At 58.9% G+C, this 22,563-nt stretch overlaps 2 protein-coding genes across 3 annotated transcripts; both read left to right on the top strand.

Moving 5' to 3' along the window:
• Nucleotides 1-600: 600 nt before the first annotated feature.
• On the top strand, nucleotides 601-9,062 carry LOC135314378 (leucine-rich repeat-containing protein 15-like). The gene is made up of 3 exons (XM_064457616.1): nucleotides 601-3,201; nucleotides 4,031-4,306; nucleotides 5,645-9,062. The coding sequence occupies exons 2-3, from the start codon at nucleotides 4,237-4,239 to the stop codon at nucleotides 7,372-7,374; spliced, it is 1,800 nt and encodes a 599-aa protein (XP_064313686.1). The 5' UTR covers nucleotides 601-3,201; nucleotides 4,031-4,236; the 3' UTR covers nucleotides 7,375-9,062.
• A 379-nt stretch (nucleotides 9,063-9,441) lies between these two features.
• Nucleotides 9,442-19,944, top strand: LOC104046191 (carboxypeptidase N subunit 2-like). Of its 2 annotated transcripts, XM_064457614.1 has the most exons (3): nucleotides 9,442-10,231; nucleotides 15,018-15,158; nucleotides 16,684-19,944. In XM_064457614.1, the coding sequence occupies exon 3, from the start codon at nucleotides 16,688-16,690 to the stop codon at nucleotides 19,322-19,324; it is 2,637 nt and encodes an 878-aa protein (XP_064313684.1). In that variant the 5' UTR covers nucleotides 9,442-10,231; nucleotides 15,018-15,158; nucleotides 16,684-16,687; the 3' UTR covers nucleotides 19,325-19,944. The 2 variants fall into 2 exon arrangements, with proteins under 2 accessions (XP_064313684.1, XP_064313685.1); XM_064457615.1 differs by lacking the exons at nucleotides 15,018-15,158; nucleotides 16,684-19,944 and adding an exon at nucleotides 11,173-13,035 and having other exon boundaries at nucleotides 9,491-10,231.
• Nucleotides 19,945-22,563: the final 2,619 nt, after the last annotated feature.

The raw sequence follows: 22,563 nt of genomic DNA, 5'->3' as shown, positions 1-22,563 counted from the left end.
AAAACACTGTGGGGGTTAGATTGCCAGCCCTGTGAAGGAGCTCTTGTTTGTGCTCCTCAAAGGATTAGGGTGGGCATGTGTGGGGAAGGGGCTGCTAGTGCCCCTCTAATGGATGGTGGGAGCCCCAGCACTGGCCCCTGAGGGACTAATGTATCTTCCTTCACCCCTCAGCTGTGGCTTGAGCCTATGTGTCCTGCTGCACAGCTCAGGCATGGAGGTGTCCCCCTATGCTGGAGCACTGAGGGGACCCCCTCCTCTGGCCCCTAGCCCAGCCCTCCATCCTCCTCCTCTGCTTCAGCAGAGCAGAGTTTGGCCTGATGCCCTGGGCCAGCTGGTCTCTGCAAGCACCAGGGGCCATGGTGGGGGTTTCTCATAGGGGGGTGGGTGGCTTGCAGTAGTGCAAAATAATGGGGGGGAGGGGGTGTTTGTCCTAGCCTTGTGCTGTGGGGAGTGATGGGGCCTGGGGACATCCCATCCCCCCGAGGGGTGTGAATTCAGGCAGGAGCTAGAGGTGTGCAGGGAGCAGGGGGTGGGAGGGAACCGAGGCTGCTGGGCTGTTCAGCCCTGCGGCGTGGGTGAGCGTGCTCAGCTGTTTGGCAGATGAGCAATGCACTCTCCTAGCCAAGCCCACAAGCTGCTAATTTTAGCAATTACATGAATTTTTCCAAGCAGTCTCGAGTCCCTTCATGATTCAGAGCCACTCGGCTTTGCTTCGCCCACCACCCTGGCCATGGGGATGTGCTGGAGGTATGCCAGCATGGATGCACCAATGACTGTCCCACTGTCCAGTGGCAAGGCTGACCTCCTTGGAAACAGTGATGCTGCTGTTCCGGGGCTCCTGGGACCTCCCTGGCTGGTGGCATTTCAGGGCTGAGTTTGGTGATGGGGGAACACCAGGGCTTGTGCAAGAGGTCACAGGATAGGGAGGAGCCCTGGTGGGGCTGGGAACCCCAACTGTGTTAAATGCAAGTGGCTCAGCGTGGCCAAGGGTTGCCTGCTCCTGGCCATGCCAACCTCTGGGACCACCAGCCAGGGTTACGTCAAAGTGCAAGAGGTAGCGCTAGCTGGGACTACTTGCCACAGGACCTCCAGCCCTCCTGTGGGCTCAGCAGCAGGCGGATAAATGCCTGCAGAAAGTCCTGGGGGCTCTTGGGTGCAAGGGCACGGCACCTCCAGCCCGGGCTGCAACTGCTGGCAGTGGCTGGGCTGTGGGGCAGCACTCTGTGCTGTTGCTTTTTCCCTACATAGCAGCGTCTGGCCACTGCCTTTTGTGAGGAATCAAAAAACCATGTTTGTGCAGGCAGCAGAGATGGTGAGGAGGTCTGGGGGCTTTGGAGGAAGGAGCCGATCCCCCAGCTCAGCCATGACCCCAGGTGTTGCTGCCATCCCTGTCTCCTGGGGGTGCAGGGTCTGGCAGATGCCCACCCTTAGGCTCCATTGTTCCCTCAGAGGCGTAGGGACATGGCGGTGACTCCACACTGTCCCAAGCTTGGTCTGGGGGTTCAGTGTTTCTCTGCCTGGGGTGGCTGGAGCGGGGGAAGGTCCCCAGAGCACTGCTAGACCTGAGGGCTTTCGCATGGCATGAGGCTTGCTCAGCTCCATCCAGCATCGTGTGAGCTCCCAGCTATGTGGAGAGGCCTCCTTTTGCAAAACGCTTATCTCACCCTCAGTAATATCCACATGCTGTCTCTGGGAGCTGCCTCTCCCCTCCAGATGTGCAGAGCATGTCCATCTGTCTGTCCTGAGCTCTCATACCACAGGCAGTAGCTCTACTTCCCTGCCTGCTCCCCATTCCTCTCCCTTGCACATAGCCTGGGGCAAGCTCCTGTGCGCTCACCTCTGGGAGCAGTTCCCTCTCCACCGTGGCTGTGGTGCACGGGCTTGTGCCATTACTCAGCCTCGCTTTATTTTTAGGGTTGTCTTGAAAACAGACTTGTCCTTCCCAGCCAGGGGCCAGAGCCACGTTCCTGAGGCCTGGCTAGAGGCAGCTGGGTTTTTGGCAGGGCTTTTACCTGGGCTCCTCTGAAACTTTGGGTGCTCTACGTGGCTGTTAGTACCATAATCTGATCACCTCCTTCCTGGGGGCAGGATGGTTGAGGGCAGCCCCCCTGTGTCCCCATCCCTGCGTCTCCCCTGGGGCAGCGCTGCTTGGAAGGAGCGGAGTCCGACATTTCTCTGTTGGACTGGACTCGGGGTGGTGGTTTTTCAGAAGTGCTGGGGTTTAATTTCTGTGTTGCCTTGCTAAAAAAACTGTGCTTCAGGGGTGAGTCAGAGCTGGCAGGAGCCCAGCAGTGCTGGCGCTGATGGCGGGCAGACAGAGCTGGCGATAAGGGTGCGATAAGGCCACAAGAACCCTGCCCTCGTGCTGGGGCTGCAAGGAGTGGGCAGCTCCCAAGCCTGCTGCCTGACCTCTAGCTGCACTGCTGTCAAGGAAGCGGGGAGATTATTTTGGGAACCACGGTGCTGGGAAAATCTGCTATGTCAACAGAGTCTGAGCTAAAACGCTTGTGGGTGGTGTTCTCAAAATGCCCCTTCTCCATGCCCAAATCCCTGGCCATTGCCCCAGGAGCAGGCAGGGACCATGGCTGGGGAGTAGCCCCAGCCTCGGTGCTCACTCCCCAGCCGGGGAGGGGTCGGTCCCTGGCCATGTGGCATGTCCCATGGCAGCCAGGCCCCCATGCAATCTGACATATTGGCAGCAGTTGCCTTCAGCTGAGGTCCCACTTCCTACCCTTTTCCCATGGTCCCTGTTGCCTTCCTCAGAGTCTGGCTGGAAAATCCCCTCTCTGTCCCTGCAGATTGTTTTTTATCTGTCTGATCTCCACTTTGAACAGTGTCCCCATCCCCTGCGCTGCCCTGTGCCCTCCCACCCCTCACAGCACACTGTGGTACAAGGATGGAGGCAGGCTTCCACCACCCCCACCACCCCCCGGCTCTCCAGCGGCAGCCCCGTGTTGTTCCCATCTCCAGCAGCTCGTTAGCACCAGCTGGGACCTGAGCAGGGGCTGTTGCAGCCAGCAGAATCATGGGTGGGCTGAGACAGGATTAGACATGGTCAGGAAAATTCCAGCTGCCCCGTGGTTAGCACAGGGTTGTTCCGGCTCTTGGAAGCCCGACTGGCCACGCACGCTGGCTTACCCCAGCTGCTTCCTCCTGAATATCCATTCTTGGTGGCTGCTGGACTGGGGCTGCCCAGGAGAGGTGGGCGAGGGGGGGGGACCTGGGCTGGATGGGGGGGACCAAGGGCACCCCCATGCACCCTTGTGGGGTGGAGGGGGCAGGGGTTAGGGTTGGCAGAAGGCTCCTCTGAACAAGTGGAAGGGATTGTGCCCTGCTTCCCAAACACCCCTGGGTGCTGGACTCCATCACCCATGTGTCAGGGCTGCTGAGGATGAAGAGAAGCATATGGGGGGCTGCAGCGCAGCCACATCAGCCCCTGGGAGATGGCAGCGTGTGCCACGTTGGGGCTGCAAGGCTGTCTGCAATCGGCAGCAAGGGGATTTCTCAGTGCCTGCAGGCACAGCGGTGCTGGTGGTATGTGCTCTGGCTTGCTGAGGGCTCTGAAGCTGCCTGGCCTCCAGCTGGCACCAGCAATGCTGATGACCCCTGCTTGGTGCCCGCTCCCTCGCTGGGCTGGGTGAGATGCCTGCAGGGCAGAGCGCTGGAGTGGGTGCTTGCAAGTTCCTGGCCTGTTTTGGTCTGCAGCTGGGGGGAGTGAACAAGAGCTGTGACACTTGGCAGGGTTGGAGTGCTGGGGGACTGCCGGTGCTGCCGGCCCTGGGCTGGGGCACTGCCAGAGGTCCTGATACTTGCAGGGGCCATAGCTGGGGAGGCAAGCACTGTGCATGTGCAAGGCGATGCCATGGAGCAGCCCCAGTGTGAATGCATGCTAGCAAAGAGCAGGATTGTACCTGGGAGCCTGGCTTTGCCTCACCTGCCCCCAGGGTCAGGGCACCCGCCCATGTCCCACCAGGAACCAGGGGGGCTCCCAGGGCTAAGCAGCTACTTGGGCACTGGCTGGTGTGAGCAGTGTGTTCGCAGGTCTGGATGCTTGTCTTCAAACAAGGGTACTGAAGTTCAGGAGGGGGAAACCCAAAACTCCATCCTTGAGACGATTGCTGTGTTAACAAGGAAATCTGAGTTGGAAGCAGCTCTGCTCCAGCGCTTTCCCTAACCCCGACGCTGCCCCTGTGCTGATTCATTGATTTGGACGGGTTATATACTGGGAGGGGAAGCATGAACCACACTCGGCTCTCGCCAGCACGGAGCTGTGCTCGCTCAGCGCTCGCAGCTGCAGGACACTCGGGTAAGTCTCCTCTCCGCTACTGCCCTTGTGAGGGGCCCTGGGCCCGGGGGACTCCTGGGGCAGCTCCAAGGGGTGGTGGTGGTGCAGTGGCGGGATGTGCATGTTCAGCATCTTTTGATTTGATCGAGATGTTTGTCTTGTAAGGGTTCTCCAGCAAGGTGAGACCACTTAGGCATTGTGGGAGCTGAGTTACATAGGTGGTATCTCTTAAATAATAACCAATAGCGAAACTTAAGGGGAACAAAGCAACATTTAGGGGGGCTGAGGTTAGGAGCAGTGGGTACTGAGGGGCTGAGCAGTAGGGCATATTCAGCCCCTTGCTCTGTAAGCTTTTTGTCCTTAGAAGAAAAGAGGAGGTAAATTGTTTTCAGCTGCCTTTTCTGACGGCTGTTCCAGCGTGGAAGCTCTCTGAGCTGCCTTACCAGGGAGTGACATGAGCAGGGCTTTTGATGTGCAGAGCATTTGAAGAAGTTTATAAATGGCTTGCTATGAACAAAGCTGTTCTTGGATGCAGATTGTTTCCATATGGGAAACATAAACTGCACTGACTTGTGGAGGGTTCCTCCCTCCCTGCTGGAGAGCAAGCGTCTTCCCTGGAGGAAGCAGGGGTGGATGGCAGGGGCTGTGCCTCAGCACCCTGGGGTGCTGCGCCAGCCAGGGTGCTGTGCCCGGATCCCTGCACTGCCAGACTTGCCCATCTGGCTGAGCCATGCTTGGGGACAAGGGAGCTGTGGGTTTTCTCCCTTTTTCCCCCAAGACTCCAGGGTTCCCTTGAGCACCACCCCTGGGATCAGCCCACAAACAGGTGCCCACACCAGACACCCCACTCTTATGGCTGAAAGGGGTCAGAGCCCTTGCTGCTGGGCAGAGCCAGGAGGGTGCTCGGGGGGGCATCTTCCTTCCTGCCCCCACCCAGCATCCCTGGGACCTGCTCAGCTGTGGGTGCTGCAGGCCAGCTCTGGTGAAGGTCTCGGCTGTTCGGTGGGGCCAGGAGGCCACTGCCGCTGGTAGCAGCTCGCCACACTTGCTGCAGAACTGGAAACCGCACTCCTGGCTGCTGGAGGAGCTGAGCGAGGGGGACGCCAGGGATGCCACTAATAGCTGTGGTATGGCAGCCAGGCGCCACAGCCCCTGGCTTGGTCCTGCTCTGCGCTCCCTCCTAGGCTGTGCCCAGCCCTGCCTGCCCCCAGCCTTTCTCGCCTGCCCTCCTCTGCCGTGCTGCTGTGTGGCCCAGGCTCGGTGGCCGTTTTCAGGGAGAAAGAGCTCCCAACCCTGGCAGCGGCCCTGCAGGCTGGGAAATCACAGGGGTTGAGCCCCCCTCCTTTGTTTTTGCTGCAGGCCCAATGGAGCAGGGAGGCTGGTGGTGGTGGCTGCTGCTTCTGCTGGGGATCCAGCTGGCCGGCAGCCAGTGCCCAGAGCAGTGCCAGTGTGTCCGCACCGCCCAGGTGGAGTGCTCTGGTGCTGGCATCACTGCAGTCCCCAGCCCCATCCCCGCAAACGCCATGACCCTCCAGATCATCAACACGCGTATTGCCGAGCTTGGCGACGCGTCCTTTGGCAACGCCTCCCTGCTGATTGGGCTGCGCATCGAGAAGAACAACCTGTCGCGCATCAGCCCCGGGGCCTTCCAGCACCTGCCTGACCTGCGCTACCTCAGCCTGGCCAGTAACAAGCTGCAGGAGCTCCCCGTGCAGGTCTTCGAGCCCCTGGACAAGCTGGAGTCGCTGCTTCTCTCCAGCAACCAGATCCTCCAGGTAGAGCCTTCCCACTTTGCCCACCTGAGCAACCTTAAGGAGCTGCAGCTGCACGGGAACAACCTGCAGGACCTGAAGGAGGGGGTGTTTGACCAGCTCACCAGCCTCACCAAACTCAACCTGGCCAGGAACAACATTGACCGCCTGCCGCCCCGGGCCTTTGAGCGGCTGGCGCGGCTGCAGGTGCTGCGGCTCTATGAGAACCGGCTCCGGCAGATCCCAGCGGGCACCTTCGATGGGCTGCCAGAGCTACAGGAGCTGGGGCTGCACCAGAACCAGCTGGAGACACTGTCCCCAGAGCTCTTCATGCACAACAGGAACCTGCAGAAGCTCTACCTGTCCAACAACCTCCTTACCGCCCTGCCAAGCGGTGTCTTCTTGCCCCTGCGCACCCTCGCCAAGATCACCCTGCACGTCAACCGCCTGCGGGACATCTCTCCTGGTGCCTTTGGGCCCATGCCCGATCTGCGGGAGCTGTGGCTCTATGAGAATGAGCTTTCCACCCTCCCCAATGCTGTCTTCAGCAACCTCACTCAGCTGCAGCTCCTGGTCCTCAGCAAGAACCGGCTGCGCTCAGTGGCACCAGGGGCTTTCCAGGGCTTGGGGGAGCTGCTGGAGCTGTCGCTGCACTCCAATGCACTGCGCCGCCTGGACACCCAGGTGCTGAAGGGGCTGCCCAAGCTGCAGAACATCTCACTGCATCACAACCAGCTGCAGGCGCTGCCACGGGGCCTCTTCGAGGCCACCCCGGGGGTGCGGAACCTGCAGCTTCACTCCAATGCTCTGGAGTACCTGCCTGCCGGCATCTTCTCCCCCCTGGCCGCCCTGCGGGACGTGAAGCTGCACAACAACTCCTGGCGCTGCGATGAGGGCATCCTGCCCCTGTGGGGATGGCTGAAGGACAACACCCACAAGGTGGGCGAGACACCCCCCCTCTGTGCCCAGCCCCCTGCCCTGCGCGGTGCCCCCATTGCAGGGCTGCCGCGGGACCATCTCCTTGCCTCCCAGCCTCCCACTGCCTCTCCCCATTCCAGCATCCCACTCCCTGCTCGCCCCTCTGAGGTAGCATTGCCAGAGGGTGCCTGGACGGAGTCCCCTGTGGGGCTGCCGGTCTCCCCCCGGGAGGAGGAGGAGGAAGAGGAGGAGGAGAGGGGGCAGTGGGGGCTGACGCGCATGCAGAGCGGGGTGGTGGTGACGGTCATCGTGCTGGTGTGTGTGGCCCTGCTCGCTGCTCTTGTGGCACTGGTGGTCTATGGCTGTAGGAAGAAGAGCCACGTTGTGCTCATGAGGATGAAGGCACCTAACGAAGCCTGAGCACCCGGCAGACCCTGGGGGGAGCGCTGCTGTCGGGGGTCCCCTCCCCATGGGGCCAAGGGGCACGACAGCAGCTTTGCATCAGCTGCCCTCACTGACTTGGACAGGCTGCCATCACCCCGTGTGCTGCGTGTCCGCCTGTCCTGCTCTGCTTTGCCCTGTCCCTGCTCTGCAGCAGGGCATCCCCCTGGGTGCCCTGTCTCAGCTGCCTTCTGTCCCCAGCACCTCCTGCCCCCAGCGCAGCCGCTGTGCCCGTTCTCTGCCCAGGGGCAGCTGCCGGGCTGGAGTCTGGGAGGGAACCCTCAAACAGGGAATCACAATCTGGCCATATGGTGCTTGCCCTGAATGACAGGACTTTCCCACCTTTCACCTTGTATTGTCCCCTCCAGCACTGCCTGCTCTTGCACTGCCTGCTGCCCTCTCCAGCCCCTGTTCCCCATCTTCCCCCATACCCCATACCTCCATTCTCTGCCCCTGCCTGGGTAGGCAGGTGCTAGCCATCACGCAGGGCTGGGAGCTGAGCAAACGCCTTCACCCCCGGCACAACCGTGTCTGCTTGTGCTGCTTTGTAGCTCGCCAGCATGCGGGTGGGGATCCCCGCAGGGCTGGGCTGCCTGGGCCTGGCGCTGCTGCTAGGGTGGCACACCCTGACTGACTCGGCTGCGTCCAAGCTGCCCTCCCTACCTGCAGGCAGCGCGGGCCAGAGCACAGCCGGCATCTTCCCTCACCCCAAGCAACCTGCTTCCCTCGCGCTTGTGCTTGTCCTGCCTGGAGAGCCATGGGGCCACGTGCCGGTGTCTGGCACGGCTGCAGATCCCCTGAGCCCTCGCCTTGTATTGGTGCTAACCCTCCTGCAGCCCTGCCCCTGCCTGCAGCACCCTGCCCCAACCCTGCAGGTGGTCGGGGGGCTCACACCAGCCCCTGCTGCAGGGGAATTCTAGAGGTGGGGTGTGGGGCATACACAGAGCTGGACCCCCTGCCTGGCCATGCTGGCCACCCCTTTCCCTGTGAGGGCTGTCTGCCAGGGGCTGGGAGAGGCTCCTGCACTTGTGCCCCAGGGCTGCTGGAGCATGCTTGGGCTGCTCCTGCTGCACTCTGTCCCTGGTCCTCGCTGCCTCAGCACCCTCGTGTGTACCCTGCCAGCTAGTGAGCAGCCTGGCCCTGCTCTGCCTGGCAAAGCTACATCCTCTCCTCTCCACTCTTCTTCCCATCCCGAGTGTCCCCCTGTGTGTGTGCCCAGTCCTGCTCCCTGCTCACAGCCCTCAGACAGCAGGGATGCTGGTGGTGCATGCCAGCTGGTAGCGGGGTCAGCCAGTGCTGGCTGCTCTGCAAATGCAAGAAGGGGCCACACTGTCCCCCCCGCAGCACCTGTGTCCAGTGGCCACCGTACCTCCTCCAGCCATGGCAAGGCCACAGAGGAGTGCAGCTCACCTCTGAGAGCGGTGTGGCAGCATCGGGCTTGCTGAGAATTGCTGCCACGGGTCACACGTGGTGTGCACCCTGTGGTGCTGGCTGCTCACAGCGCCCCAGGAGCTAGCACTGGCACAAGCATCCCCATACTCGTGCACATAATGGGATGCTCCTCTGGGCTGGGTCCTGAATGGTGGCGGGAGACGTGGGGCTGTGCTGGGGAACTGTTGGGTGCTGCTCTGTGACCTCTCCATTAAAGCACAGTTGTCCACCCCCCAGTGCCAAGAGCTGTTCATTCACCACTCCTCGGTGTGCAGCCAGGGAATGACCCAGCAGGGACAGGAGTTGTGCTTGATTTCATTTGCTAAGAGGATTTTTTTCATCTTGACAAAAAGCCTGTACAGGCTGGTGGGTTTGGGAGTTAGTGGGCTGTGCCGCAGAGCCTGCGATGGCCTGGGCTCTGACCTGGGGCGAGGGACCCAGGAGGGCTCAGCCATCCAACAGCAGCAGGATGGTTTTTGGAGGTCGGGGTGAGCTTCTTGGTGGAGACACAACTGCTTCCTGTGCAGTCCTCTCCCTGGGGCAGGGCCCCGAGGGTTTGCCCAGCTCCACCCCCGGGTGGTGGGGTGCTCCCTTGGCTCCCTTCAGAGCTGGCTGCTGCTGGCTCGTCAGCTGAGTTTCTCTGTGCGTCACTGTCTGCTCCATCAGTCTGGCTGAATGCATGAAAGTGCCCCTCCTCCTGCCCCTGGGGTGCCTGCTTGGCCGCTGCCATCCCAGCCTGTTGCAACACAGGCCCTTGCAGGGCAGCCCTTAAGGTGGTGTATGCTGCTCCGCTGGGCAGGCCGCAAGCTCCCTGAGAGTCCAGCTGGTCCGTGGGTCCCGTTGGCCACCCCACTGCTGGCTGGGTTCATGTCCCAGGCTGAAAAGCACCTGCTGCATCTCAGCACGATGGTCCCAGGATGGTCCCCTCCCCATGGCATTGCTTTGCCTTGCTAAGCGGCACCTGGTCCCCTCATGCAAAGGACATTTGCTAGCCCCATTCCCCACTGAAATTTAATAAAGTCCGGGGGGGGACTCTTGGGGGGCTGCTGCAAGCAAATGTGCTAACCTCAGTGTGGGACCTGTGCCACCCGTGGCAGCAGCGCCCTGCTACAGTCCCAGGGCCAGTGGATGTCTGGGACTGGAACCCCGCTTCCCTGCCAGGATGGTCTCTGGCAGCTGCCTCTGGCCTCACCTCCAGTCCCTCTGGGGTCAGGTTATTTTTCAAAGCATTCCAAGGACACAGGTTGTTGTTGCTGATAAGCAGCGAAAGGCAGCTCCGCCCCAGCAGGAACTGCTCGTCCGCTGGCTTCCCATCCGCTTCAGAAAACATCGTCCCATCTCAGCGAGTGGCGTAACTGCAAACCTGCCGCAGGCTTGGTAGCGGCCCCCCACGATGCCACGCTCGGTAAGTGGCAGCCACACTGCTCGGGTGGTCTGGGGGGGCCTGGGACAGGTGGGGGAGTCGCTGTTGGCTCTCTGTGAAAACAAGTGAGGTGATGGAAAGGAAAAGCAAGCCCAACACTGCTCTCAAGCACTGATGTAAGTCCAGAATACCTGCGCTTGTGCAGGGTGTCTGCAGGTGGGCATCACTGTGGGGCAGGCAGCATCCCCCGTCACCTGGCAGCACTGGCACGTGCCCTGAGTAAGGAGGGACAGGCAGAGGTCTGGAGGCAACCACTTTGTTCAGGTGGTCAAAAAGTGCCTCCCATGGGCTGGGAAGAGGCATTTGGTCAAGCCAAATATCCCTCGGGCAGGTTTGATGCTGCTCTGGTTGCTTGCAGAGAAAGAAGTACTTGATGGGCAATTAGAAATACAACCAGTGAAGCTCGCATTGAGCGCAGCCCTGCAGTGCTGTCCCTAGCACCCAGCACATCCCCGTGCTTCACACATTCCCCTGCCCCAGCGGCCAGGTCTGTGCCTGCAGAGACATCTCGTGAGGCAGCGGGTTCCTCTGAGACTCCTGCGGGACCCCACACCTCCCACCTCAGCCACTGCTCTGCAAGATGTGGGGACTGTCAGCGAGGGTGGGGCCACCCTGGTTGTCACAGGGCGGGCTGGAGCAGGGCTGGGGAGCAGGGGAAGACCCCCAACCCACCACATGGGGCAGGTGTGGAGAGATCTGGGAGGGAAGCACTCCCCATTCCTGTAAGGGGAGCACTGGGGTGGTGTGGGGGTCTGGAGCTGGAGGGATGCCCCATGGACGGGACAGCTGCCCATGCTGGCAGCACCCCAAGGCTTGCTCCCCTGTTTTTCTGGGTGCAAAAGCTTCTTCCCCAGCAACACCTGCCTGTGGATACAGACTTCTGCCCTGCTGAGGCAGGGGCTGAAGCTCTGCTCCTTTTCCAGTGCAGGCTGGTGGTCTATGCACTGCTGGGGCTGGGGTCCCTACTGGTGAGGGGGCTGCCCCTGCCCTGCCCCCCTGCCTGCCAGTGCTACGACACCTCCAAAGTCTTCTGCTCGGATGAGAGGATGCAGGAGATCCCAGCAGGCCTGCCAGGGAATGCCACCCAGCTCTTCTTCGTGGAGACAGCCCTGAGCAGCGTACGCAGCAGGGCCCTGGGCTCCAGCACCACCCTCACCAAGCTCGTCTTCCTCAACAATGACATCGAGGAGCTGGAGGCTGGTGCCTTTCAGGGGCTGCCCAGCCTCACTGAGCTGGAGGTGTCAGGCAACCCCTTGCCCGTGTTCAGCCCTGGGGTGCTGGTGGGGCTGCCCAGGCTCAGCAAACTCTCCCTGGGTGCCAATACCATCCGCTCTCTGCAGCCGGGGCTCTTCACCACCACCTGCCACCTGCAGGACCTGCGTTTGCCAGGGAACAAGATCGAGGCACTGCCCCCCAGCATCTTCCGCCCGCTCCGGCAACTCCAGACCCTGGATCTCTCACAAAATGCCCTAGCTGAGCTGCCACCTGGGCTGCTGGCCCCCCTTGCTGCCCTCCGCCTCCTAAAGCTCAGTGACAACCAGCTGTCATGGGTGCCCCCCGGCGCTTTCAGGGCACTGGGCCAGCTGGCCGAGCTCTACCTGGATGGTAACCAGCTGGAGGAGCTGCCAGCCGGTGCCTTTGCTGGGCTGGGGGGGCTGCGGCGGCTGCAGCTGCAGCACAACGCCCTGGGCAGCCTAGCCCCTGACATCTTTGCTGGTCTCCCCAACCTCACCGTCCTCAGCCTGGAGGGCAACCGCCTGGCCACCTTGCCCGCCGCCCTCCTTGCCAGCACCCCTCACCTCTTCCACCTCTCAGTGGCCCACAACCAGCTGCAGACGCTGCCCCAGGGACTCTTCACCAACCTGTCAGCACTGCAGACCCTGGCACTCTCGCACAACGCCATGGTCCATCTCCCCACCGGGGTTTTCCAGGGGCTGGTGGGGCTGGTGGCACTGCAGCTGAGCCACAACAACCTCTCCAGCCTGCCGGCTGGGCTGCTGGCTGGGCTGCCCCTCCTGGCCTCCCTGGCACTGGACCACAACCGCCTGGCCCGCCTGCCCCCGGGGCTCTTTGATGCCAATGAGGAGCTGGTGCGCGTGGGCCTGGCCAACAACCCCTGGGCCTGTGACTGCCACCTGACCTATCTCCTGGGCTGGCTGCAGAGCTTCGCTGAACCCCTTATCCATGCACAAGCCTCCTGCACTAGCCCGGCCACCCTCCAAGGACAGTCCCTGCTGGAGGTCCCCATGGGGCATCTGGAGTGCCCGGGAGAGCCCACCAACGCCCCGGAGGTGGGCTGGGATGGGGTGCCAGGGGAGGATGCTCCAGGGCAGTGCACCTACAGCAACCCCGAGGGCACCCTAAGTGTGGCCTGCAATGCCACGAGCTGCCAGCCGCTCAGCCTTTGCCTTCCTCCTCTTCCTCCTCCCAGGCAAGTGATGGGGCCAGGGCTGGTGTACCAGGGCACCTGGGAGCTGCGTTCCCGCTGTGGCATGCTGCAGGTCAGCGTCATCATCACAGCGCAGAGCAGGGATGAGGCCACATCGCCAGGTCTCCCCCCTGCACCCTAGGGCTTGGGCAGGCACCCGCTTCTGCTCTGCTCTTGCATTGGCAGCCTCTGAACCAGTCTGGCAACTGGCACCCTGTCTTGCTCTGCTACCCCTACCACAGTCACCAGCTGTCACTGAGCTCTCTGCAAGAGCTGGCTTGGTGGTACTTATTCTCGCAGCTATGTGTTTCCTGTGTATTTCAAATATCATTAAAATGCGTACATTATTTCTGTGCAACCAGTTCCCATCATGGAGAGAGGAAACACTTCCCCATCTCTGCCTGTGCATCTGGGGGAAGTGACGGTCACTGTGGTCCAACGGGGACTTGGCTGGGGCTGTGCGTGGTGTCCCATGGGTGCAGATGCCTGGTGTCGAGTAGGTGCTGCTGTGTGGTGTGCTCATCTCTGCCCGCTGCAGCTCTCCAGCTTCTCCTCCTTCCCCGTTTCCCTCAGCAGTGCAGAGGCTCAGCTGCAGCCTGGCACCAACCCCCAGGGCACGGGTTTGGTGTGGGGTGGGCGAGCGCTGCCAGCTGCCCAGCGAGGGGCACAGGCTGCCTGGCTGCCGGGTGGGCTCCGGCCCAGGGCTGTGCACCAGCACGTCCCCCACCCACCCTGGCAGGGCTTGGCCCACAGCCCTGCCCTGGGTCCTTGTGGTCTGCCCCAGGGAGCCACGGGGACCCGCGGAGATGGGGTGTAAAGTCCCAGCAGAGCTGCCCGTCGAGGGGGTGGCAGGTAAGGTGGGCGCTCCCCTAAGAGAGCAGGTGCGTGTGCGCGCACATGCGTGTCCTTGGGTGCGTGTGTGTGTGCGCGCGTGGGCGCCGCCCGTGTGCGTGGGTGCAAGGCGCCGCCCAGCAGCCAGCAGCGCCCTGCTGCCGGCGGCGCCGAGGCCCGGCGGTGTCGCGGCACCATCTTGCGGCCGGTGGGACGATACGGGCTCTCCTGGGCCAGAGCAGGCAGAGCTGGAAGAACGCCTGCCTGTGCCCCCTGCCTCCTGCCTGCAGCAGCAGGGGTCCTGGGGTCCTTGCTTGGGGCTGTGCTGGTTTTGCTGCCGGACTGCGCGTCTCTGCCAGCCCCTTCCCTGCTGCTGCCCAGCCGGAGGGCTGGGGGCAAAGTGGAAGCTCCGTGTTGTGCTAGCTCCTGGGAGGCAGGTGGGTGATGCTGCACCCCCAGACACAACGCCACACGGCCACCCTGCCACCTCTCCCACACAAGGGACTGCCACCCTACTGTGGCCATCTCCCAGGCCAGGTGATGCTGGTGTGGCTACCTCCAAGCCTGAACCAGGGAGGCTGGGGCTGGCTGCAGCTCCCCAGCCCTGGCACCGCTGCCACACCGTGGGGTTGTATGTTGTCCGTGGCCCAGGGAAGCTGGTGTCACTCCTACTGCAAGCTCCAGCCGCTTGTGCACCCTGGCTCTGCTAGCGTACAGCCTCTGGATCAGGTACCAAGTGGGGATGCATACAGGGTTGATGTTGGAAAGGGGTAAGGCTGTTGAAAACATGCAAAAGTTTGCAGGGTTTCAAAATTTGCTGTGAAAGCCCAGGAGCAACAGCTGAACCTTAACAAAAGCACCTGAAAACCAAAGAAGAAACACTTAAATGCAATTAGTGCAATTATCTGGTGGGAAGTAATTTTAAGTCTTTGCATCAAATGGAGTGGGTTTTTTCCACAAGACATCCTGCGCTGGCCAGGAGCCCTGGCTGTCACCGTGGGAGGGCCTTTGGCTTGTGCTAGGGTGGAGGGGAGATCAGCACTCTGCCCCAACCCTGTGGTCGGTGAGGTGTGGGGCTACGGAGCAGAGCCCAGCGCCTGGGTGTCAGTGTGTCTGTCCGGCCACAGAAATCATCACTGTTATAAGTTTAAACAGATGGCTTCAGAGCAGCATCTTTAGCTGTATAAGCCAATTCCTGAGGAAGGAAACAGCTGGATATTTTTAATAGGAAAAGCTTTAAATAGGAAAAGCTCCTTTCTGTTGTGTTTGTGGGAGTGGTGCCTGTGGAGCTGGTGGAGATAGGGGACTGCAGAGAGCTTCAGCTACAAAACAGGCTGGCCTGGAGATCTTCAGGTTTCCCTGGATGTGACTAGTCAAGTGGCACCAGCAGATAATGTCTAAGGCGTATGTGTCTGTGTCCTCTCCGAGGGGTTTCTGCAAACGGCCTCCCATGCTGGGGTCACAGCCCTGCTGCCTGCTCCCCGGCTGTCCCCTTATCTCCCCTTGCAGACCTGCACCCTGACCTCCCACGAAACCAAGCCCTGTGCCTGGGCCGTGGATAAAGAGCTGGCCAGGTGATGGGACCCCCCGTCGCTCCTGGCATGGCAGGGCTGACTCCAGCAGCTGGCTCATCCGCAAGCACTCGGCCAAGTAAGTGATACAAAATAGTTATTTTTGCTCTTTAAAATGTGCCAGGAGGGGTGGCTCTGGGGGGCTGTTGATCGTGTTGTTGCAGCAAGGAGCAGGAGAGGCTGCAGTGCTGCGAGCGGGGGCTGTCCCTACATGTCCCTCTGCGCTGCTGGAGGGTGGGACAAGCAGGGGACCACAACCGAGGTCCACTGATGGACCAGTCAGCTGGGCTGAGGGAGGGTTTTAAAAGAGCTTTGCAGTTCAAAACTCTTAAATTCCATCCCCATGCACCCAGCCCAGCAATTCCCACCTGTGCATTTAACCCACTGCACTGCCGCTGCAGCTGACGTGAAGCAGGCATTTTTGCACCCACACCCCTGGCTCCTGCACCTGAGTCTCCCTGGGGAGAGCATGGGCAGGGATCAGCAATGACTTTGCCCTGGAGAGCTTTGTGGGGTAGCTGGCACGTACCTCACCTCCCACTGCTTTCTGTTCAAACCCAGCAGCTTTCAGCCTCCTGTATTTGTTGACCTCAACATCTTTCAAAAAAAAAATAGCTTTTCATAGCAAATTTACCCTCCCAGCATAAGGTTTTTTTTGCATGGTCAGCTTTGATGGACACCCAAGAAGCAACCCACAGCCCTTTCGCCTACTCCCACCCAGGGCTGTGAATCACAAGCTGGAAACTACTGTCCCAGGACGATGCTCCCTGCCATTAAATCCCAGCTAATGTGTTAGCTGAGTGTTTCCAAATGACTCGATGGAAAAGGCGGGCTTTATGTGAGTACTGGTGGATGTGCATCAGTGCATGACTTCCTAACTGCAGGTCAGAGCCCTAGATTTTAGGAATTAAAGAGTTAATCTGTGGACATTTCATAGCATTTTAACGAGTCTTGCTCTAAAGCTCACAGGTTAACCGTTTCTATCTGACAGAAGGGCATAACCAAGGCCAAAATATGATGCAATTAGCAAGAATTCTGAAAAGGAAACGCTTAGAAGCAATGTTTTAAATTACTCCCCTGCACTGAGAGAAGCACCAATGAAATAGCAAGTCCATCTAGCACAGTGTAGAAATTCTGAATAAACAAGGTTGTCTGGTCTTGGCTGGCTTCTGGGACCCTTTCTGGTCCCTCATTAACAAGCACAGGGCTGATTGCTTCTGTTGTTGCATGAATGGGCTATTGCCATGCTGAGTAACTGGACCTACCGGGGCAGGGCTAATGGGCAGCACCACTTTGCCTTCTTCACACAGACAGATGCTGAGCCTACAGCCCAAATGTGGGAGAAGGATGGTCCAGCCCTTGCCCCTCCTGGAGCGTCTTCCAGTGCCAAGCCATGAGCTGGCTTTCTCTCCCTTCCTCTCCATCCCTTGGTACCAACAGCAGTGCACTCTTTTAAATGCAGTGTATGTTGGCTTGTACAGTCTCTCTCATAAAATGAGTTATGATATGTGAATAGAAGAGTCCCAAGAGCTGAATGACAGCATGGTATGACAGAGTTGGTTTTTTTTGTTCTTCATAACTGATTTTTGAAACCTTTTTTTCAGGACAATGAACCAGCACTTCCTTTTGCTTTTCTTCCTCTCCTTCCCTCCCCATAAATGCCAAGATCAAATTGTGGGTGAAGATCTGTATGAAATGCCCAAAGACTACCAGGAGGTCTACAGAGGGACAAGAAATGACGTCAAAGAGATTCCAAAGATTACAAAGCCCTTCGTTTCTGAGATGATCTTTGTAGAAACCAGCATCACTGCTATAAGGAAAGGTGCCTTCAGGTACATGCCCAACCTGATCAAGATTTTGTTTATTGGCAACAAGATCAAGACAGTTGAACCTGGAGCCTTTGATAGTTTGAAGAAGCTGAGGGACTTGGAGATATCTGGTGCCTTGTTAGAAGAACTACCTGTGGGCACTTTCCAAAACCTCCCAAGCTTGCAAAAGCTGGAGCTGAGAGACAGCCACCTCAGATGCATCCCCAAAGGCCTGTTTAATGGGCTGGAAAATTTGGGAGAGCTCTCACTGCACATCAATGTAATCCATTCACTTCCAGAAGGCATTTTTGATTCTCTTGTCAATTTAACATTTTTGGACCTGGCTAGAAACAGGATCACAACTCTTCCTGGGGATGCCTTTAGCAAACTTCCCAGGCTGCAAGTCCTCCGGCTGTATGAGAATGAGTTGCAGGACCTCCCAGAGGGGCTGCTAGACAGTCAGCTGGGGCTGCTGGAGCTCAGCCTCCAGAGGAATAGGCTCAGGGCATTGCCACCCATGCTCCTGAGGAGCCTGTCTCACCTGGAGAAACTCCTCTTGGACAACAACCTCATCAGGGTTCTCCCACCTCAGGGCTTTTTTGGTTTAAAAAAATTGAAGCTGCTGACTCTGGGTTCAAACCACGTTACAGAGCTCCCTTGCTGCCTTTTTGATACCATGCCACACCTGCGTGAGCTTGACCTGGGCAGGAACAGTTTGGCCATGCTTCCAGATGGCATCTTTGTCAACCTCACATCTCTTGGCAAACTCATCTTGTCCCACAACCAGCTAGCAACCCTACCAAGAGGAGCCTTCACTGGGCTCAGCAAGCTCTCAGAACTCCAGCTGGACACAAATCAGCTCTCTGCTATGGATAATGAGGTCTTTGCCTCTCTCCCAAACCTGAAAACACTCAATCTTCGGAAGAACCAGCTGGAGAGTGTCCCCCGAGGTCTCCTGGACCCCCTGAAGAAGCTCAGCTCAGTGTATCTGAGTGGGAACCCATGGAGATGTGACTGCAATCTTTGCTACCTGCACAGCTGGATCCTGGGCAACAGTGAGAAGGTCAAATTGTCCACTCAAGTGTCATGCAAGAGTCCCCCCCACCTGGCAGGGCAGGCAGTGACATCACTGAGGGATGACCACTTAATCTGCCCAGCTACTCTGCCTCTTTCATCTTCTTTTGCCCCACCTCATCCATTCACCTCCACATCATCACAAGGGATATCAACCTTGCTGTCGCCTGGAGCCTTGCCCACTGCAGCACCAGCCATGATGTCACTGTCAGCCTTTCCCATCATGGCACTGCCAACCATGCTGTCACCTGTGGCCACCCCTGCCATGTTGCCAATCATGCCAATGGAGACCATCAGTGCTCCATCACCAACCATGCTATCTAAGGCCTTCATCACCACCCCATCATCAGGTGGGCTACCAAAGACTTCCATCACTGTACCATCATCAACCGTGCTGCCAAAGGCCTCTGTCACCCCCTCATCATCAGCTGTGCTGCCAAAGACTTCCATCAATACACCGTCACCAACTGTGCTGCCAAAGGCTTACATCAATACACTATCACCAGCTGTGCTGCCAAAGACCTCCATCAACACACCAACTGTGCTGCCAAAGACCTCCATTAACATGCCATCATCAACTGTGCTGCCCAAGGCTTCCATCACTGCTCCATCACCAGGTGTGCCACAGGAGGCCTTCAGCCTGCGTCCAACCCCATCCATCATAAGCCTTCAGCCTCCTGGGGCCACCAGGCCAAAGCCTGTACTGTCCACTCTGGCTTCTGCCACTACTCCAGTGCCAACCAGCCCACTGGCAGCCACCACCAGACAAGTGCCTCCTGCTCTTGTGGTGCCCACGGAGAGGCCAGCCACCATCCCATGGGGGAAACCCAGCACCTCTCTTGTCTCAGCACCTCCCATGGCACTCTGGCCACCCCCCAGGACTGCTGTGCTAGGCAGGGTCCCGCTGGCCTCACACTCCCCATCCCACCATGCTCCTGCAGCAGACAGGGAGCAGGATCATGCCACTGCATGGGGTTTGTCCATGGTTGGCACCCAGCCTACTATTACTGCCCCCCACCATGCTCCCACCCCTGCAGACACCATCCTGCTCCCGATGTCTCTTGTCCCCCTGCCACCAGACCATACAAGCCCCTGGCCGGCCTCCCAAACCCTGGCCCACAGTGGCCACCATGCCTGGGGCTTTGCCCTGCGGTCCAGCCCACAGCACTGCCAGGTCTCCCTGGCCCTGGGCCTGGCTGCACTGGTGCTGCAGGTGGGCTGCACGGTGCTATGGGGGATGCTCGCCCTTCTCCTTCACCAAGCCACCTGCTGCCAGGACCACCCCTTGCTGCCGGTGAGGCTGCTGAGACTTCAAGCTCTGGCTGCCCCGGGGTTACCCGAGCAAGCCCAGGCACCGCTTTGAGCCTGCATGACCTGGGAAATACCCATTGCCCTCCTTTGGGGTCTGGAGCTTGCTGGCAACGGAGTGTGTATGTCACAGGGTGCGGACCAGCATCGGTGTGGTGCAGTCCCCCAGGGATGGGTGTCCCAGCACCCAGACTGTTTTGAGGTGCCTCCCAGCTGGCCCCTGGAGATGCTGTGAGCCTGGAGAGCCTATGCCCAGTGTCACTGCCTGACGGGCCCTTCTGCCAAGCGACACTAGATGGCATCCCGACACAGGCAGTGGCTGCGACTGCCTGCCCAGGGCAACCGAAATGCTGGAGACCCGGCACCCTGCCGGCTGGGGACCTCGCTGGACCTCAGACACTGCCCGCTTTTGCTTGCAGGGTCTGGTCGGGGCTCCTGCCGGGATCTCCTCCCATCCCTGGCGGGTACCTGCAGGGTGCAAGCAGTCCTTGGGGAAGGACTTCTCAAGGCTTCCTGCCCCACACCCCAGCCTCTTCCCCGCGTCGTGTTACACGAGGTGTCAGTACCTGTATGTCTGTCATAACACTCTGACCTCTTCCCCTCTCTTTCTCCCTTTCCTCCTCACTGATATTAAAGCATCCCCTGCATCTCTGCCGTGCACTGAAGGGCTGGCAAGAGGAGTTTTTTCATCCCAGGGCTTTTCTCGTTGCGACCTGCTGCAGGGGATTCCTGTTGCTTGCTAAAGCATGGTGTGCGCAGTCAGTGCCGGCCATCAGGGACTGGGGTAGGACCAGGGCTGCACATCCTCCTGCAGGCAGCGATGCAGGGAGAAAATAGACATGCTTTTCTTCCCCCTCTTAAATCTCATGTGCCGAAAACCTCATTGTGATGCTGCCTGCCCTGGCAGAGTATAAGCATGACTGGCCACGTAGTGCTCATACCATAACTTCACCTGACACTGAGCCCTGACTGCCCGCTAAGTACCAGCTCTTCTGAAGCTCAGGAGGAGAGGGGTAACTCTCCTCGTAAATACAGGTTTGATGTGCGCCTTCACCTCTGCAGTCCTGGGATGCTGCCAGGGCCAGGAAAGTGCCAAACTTAAACAAAAGTGGTTGTTTTTTTGGGTTTTCTGGAAGTGCTGAAACTTTCACTAGAAAGATTTACCTTTAGCCCAAGAGATTTTTTCGCTGATGAACACAGGGGTTGTTCCTTGGTTTGGGTCTTTGGGTACCTTATTATCTCTAGGCTCTGTGCTGACTTTGCTCTGTGCCAGGCAAGCTGCTCCCAGATTTAATCACCCTGGTTCCTACAGGGTTGCAAGCATCTGTCTTCAACTCCTCGTGTTTGCTGCCAGCGCCTGCGCCATCCTGCTCTGCCTTTGGGTGTCCTTCCCCAGGTACAACGTGTGGGGCTGCCTGGCTTTGGGGGGGTCTCAGGGGGAAGAACCCCTGAAAATCAGTAGCCTGGACATGTGCTGGGCAAAGAGCCGTGGGGAAGTGTCTCAGAAACCTGGCTGGAGACCCCCAATGCCCTGCCTGTTGCAAGGCCAAGGGAGGTGGGAGGGGGCTTCATGTTAGGGTACGTGCTTGCAGCGATGCATGAGGGATGTGAATATATGCCTTTGCTAAGAGCCTGTGCAGTGTTACAGGCCCTCCGGCTGCTCCTTGAAGTCCTGCTGATGGCTGTGAAATACGGGAGGCAAACGCAGGGCAGCACATCTGGGCGGGATGGAGCTAGCGGCTCCGGCTCCGGGGCTGGCACGGTGGGTAATGAGACGCAGATGAGTGGGAAGGAGTGTTTTTCCTGGCAGTCCAGATGGGCTCGACTTAATACTTGATTTAGAGGGTTTGAAAGCAGGGCCTGGCTGCTGGGGAACAGACCCCGAGCACTTCCCAGGGCAGTGAGGGGGGGTCTGTGCTGGCTTTTCAGATATTTAATGGCCCAGTGCAGTCTAAACAGGGAAGTACTTTGGGGTGAGATTAGCACAACATAATCACATCTTAAAAGGTCTTCAGAGACACAAGGCACGTCCGCTCTCATATTAATTACTTGTTATTAATAAAGCTGGGGTCAGGCTAGAGGTGTTCACTCCGGAGCATGCTGATTCCCTCTGTGCAGAGCAGTGGTGTGTCTGAAAGCAGCACTAAGCTCCGCAGCCTCCACCTGTGCCCGTCCTGCTCTGGAAACCAAATGGCCAGCATTCCTACAGCCACCTTTAAAACTAATTTGCCCCATAATACCCCGAAAGGGCCACATCTTTCTAAGTCCCCAGAACATCTCTGAGTGCTGTAAAATAATAATAGCCAGGGTGTTCTCAGCACGGGAATTTCCTGCTATGATTGATTTCTAATTTGCAATGAAAATATAGCCGCCATGTTCCCAGGGACAGGCTGGTGCAGCTGGCTCGCAGGCAGGAGTCAGCTCCCTCCATTGCTGTGGGGCTGATCCCTGGAGGGCTTTGGCTCTGCTGGGCTGGGAGGAAATAGCAGCTGTTTTCCCCTGCTCCCTCTGGTGTCCCCTGGGAGGGAGGAGGCTGAGAGGCAGGAGGGATGCAGCATGTCCTAGGGGTGATGTGCCTGGGCACCCTGTGGGGGAACATGGTTGGGTTTCCTAATCGCTGAGCAAAGGCAGCCAGAGAGCACACGGGGATGGAGCAGAGTGTGGGAGATCTGCACCAGGGAGACAGACCAGTGTACAGGTTTGCTGCTTCAGAGCTGCACTTTGCTGCGATGCCAAGGAGAGGCTGTCCTCCCAGCAGGGAGGTACATGGCCAAGTAAGGTGCCATGGGAGTGCACAGCGCGCAGCACACCCTCCCTGCTCTGCTGTGTGCAGCCTGGGCATCCTTTTGCAGGACAGCCATTGCACTGAGTAGCACTTGATGAATTTTTAATCTGTGAATTTCTCTGGTTTCTCTGAACTAGGAAGATTTTAGCATCCACAGCACCCTGTGGTGAGGAGTGCCTAGGATTGCCGACACACCGAACAAGGCAGCACCTCCCTTGCTCTCCCCCTGCTTACTGTTCCTTGCATGGGATGCCCCTGGTTCTTGCACTGGAAAAAAAAAAAAGAGGTGAGCATCCCTGTGTGGCATCTCCAGGCTTCTTGTGACACTGTAAACCTCTTCCCAGTTTCTGTGACTGCCTGAAGTCCGCCTCAGGTGACAACCAGTTAGAAGCAGAGACATGACACTGTTCATGCATGTCCTTGAGTGGCACTGGGAACGGGGGTCCCCAGCATGGTCTGGGAGTCCCACAGCTGCTGCTGGCTCTCTTCCTGCCCCGTGCAGACGAGAT

Source organism: Phalacrocorax carbo, chromosome 7 (assembly GCF_963921805.1).
Source record: "Phalacrocorax carbo chromosome 7, bPhaCar2.1, whole genome shotgun sequence".
Lineage (NCBI taxonomy): Eukaryota > Metazoa > Chordata > Aves > Suliformes > Phalacrocoracidae > Phalacrocorax > Phalacrocorax carbo.
The sequence above is the reverse complement of the archived record's forward strand: the minus strand, read 5'-3'. Positions and strand labels throughout refer to the sequence as shown.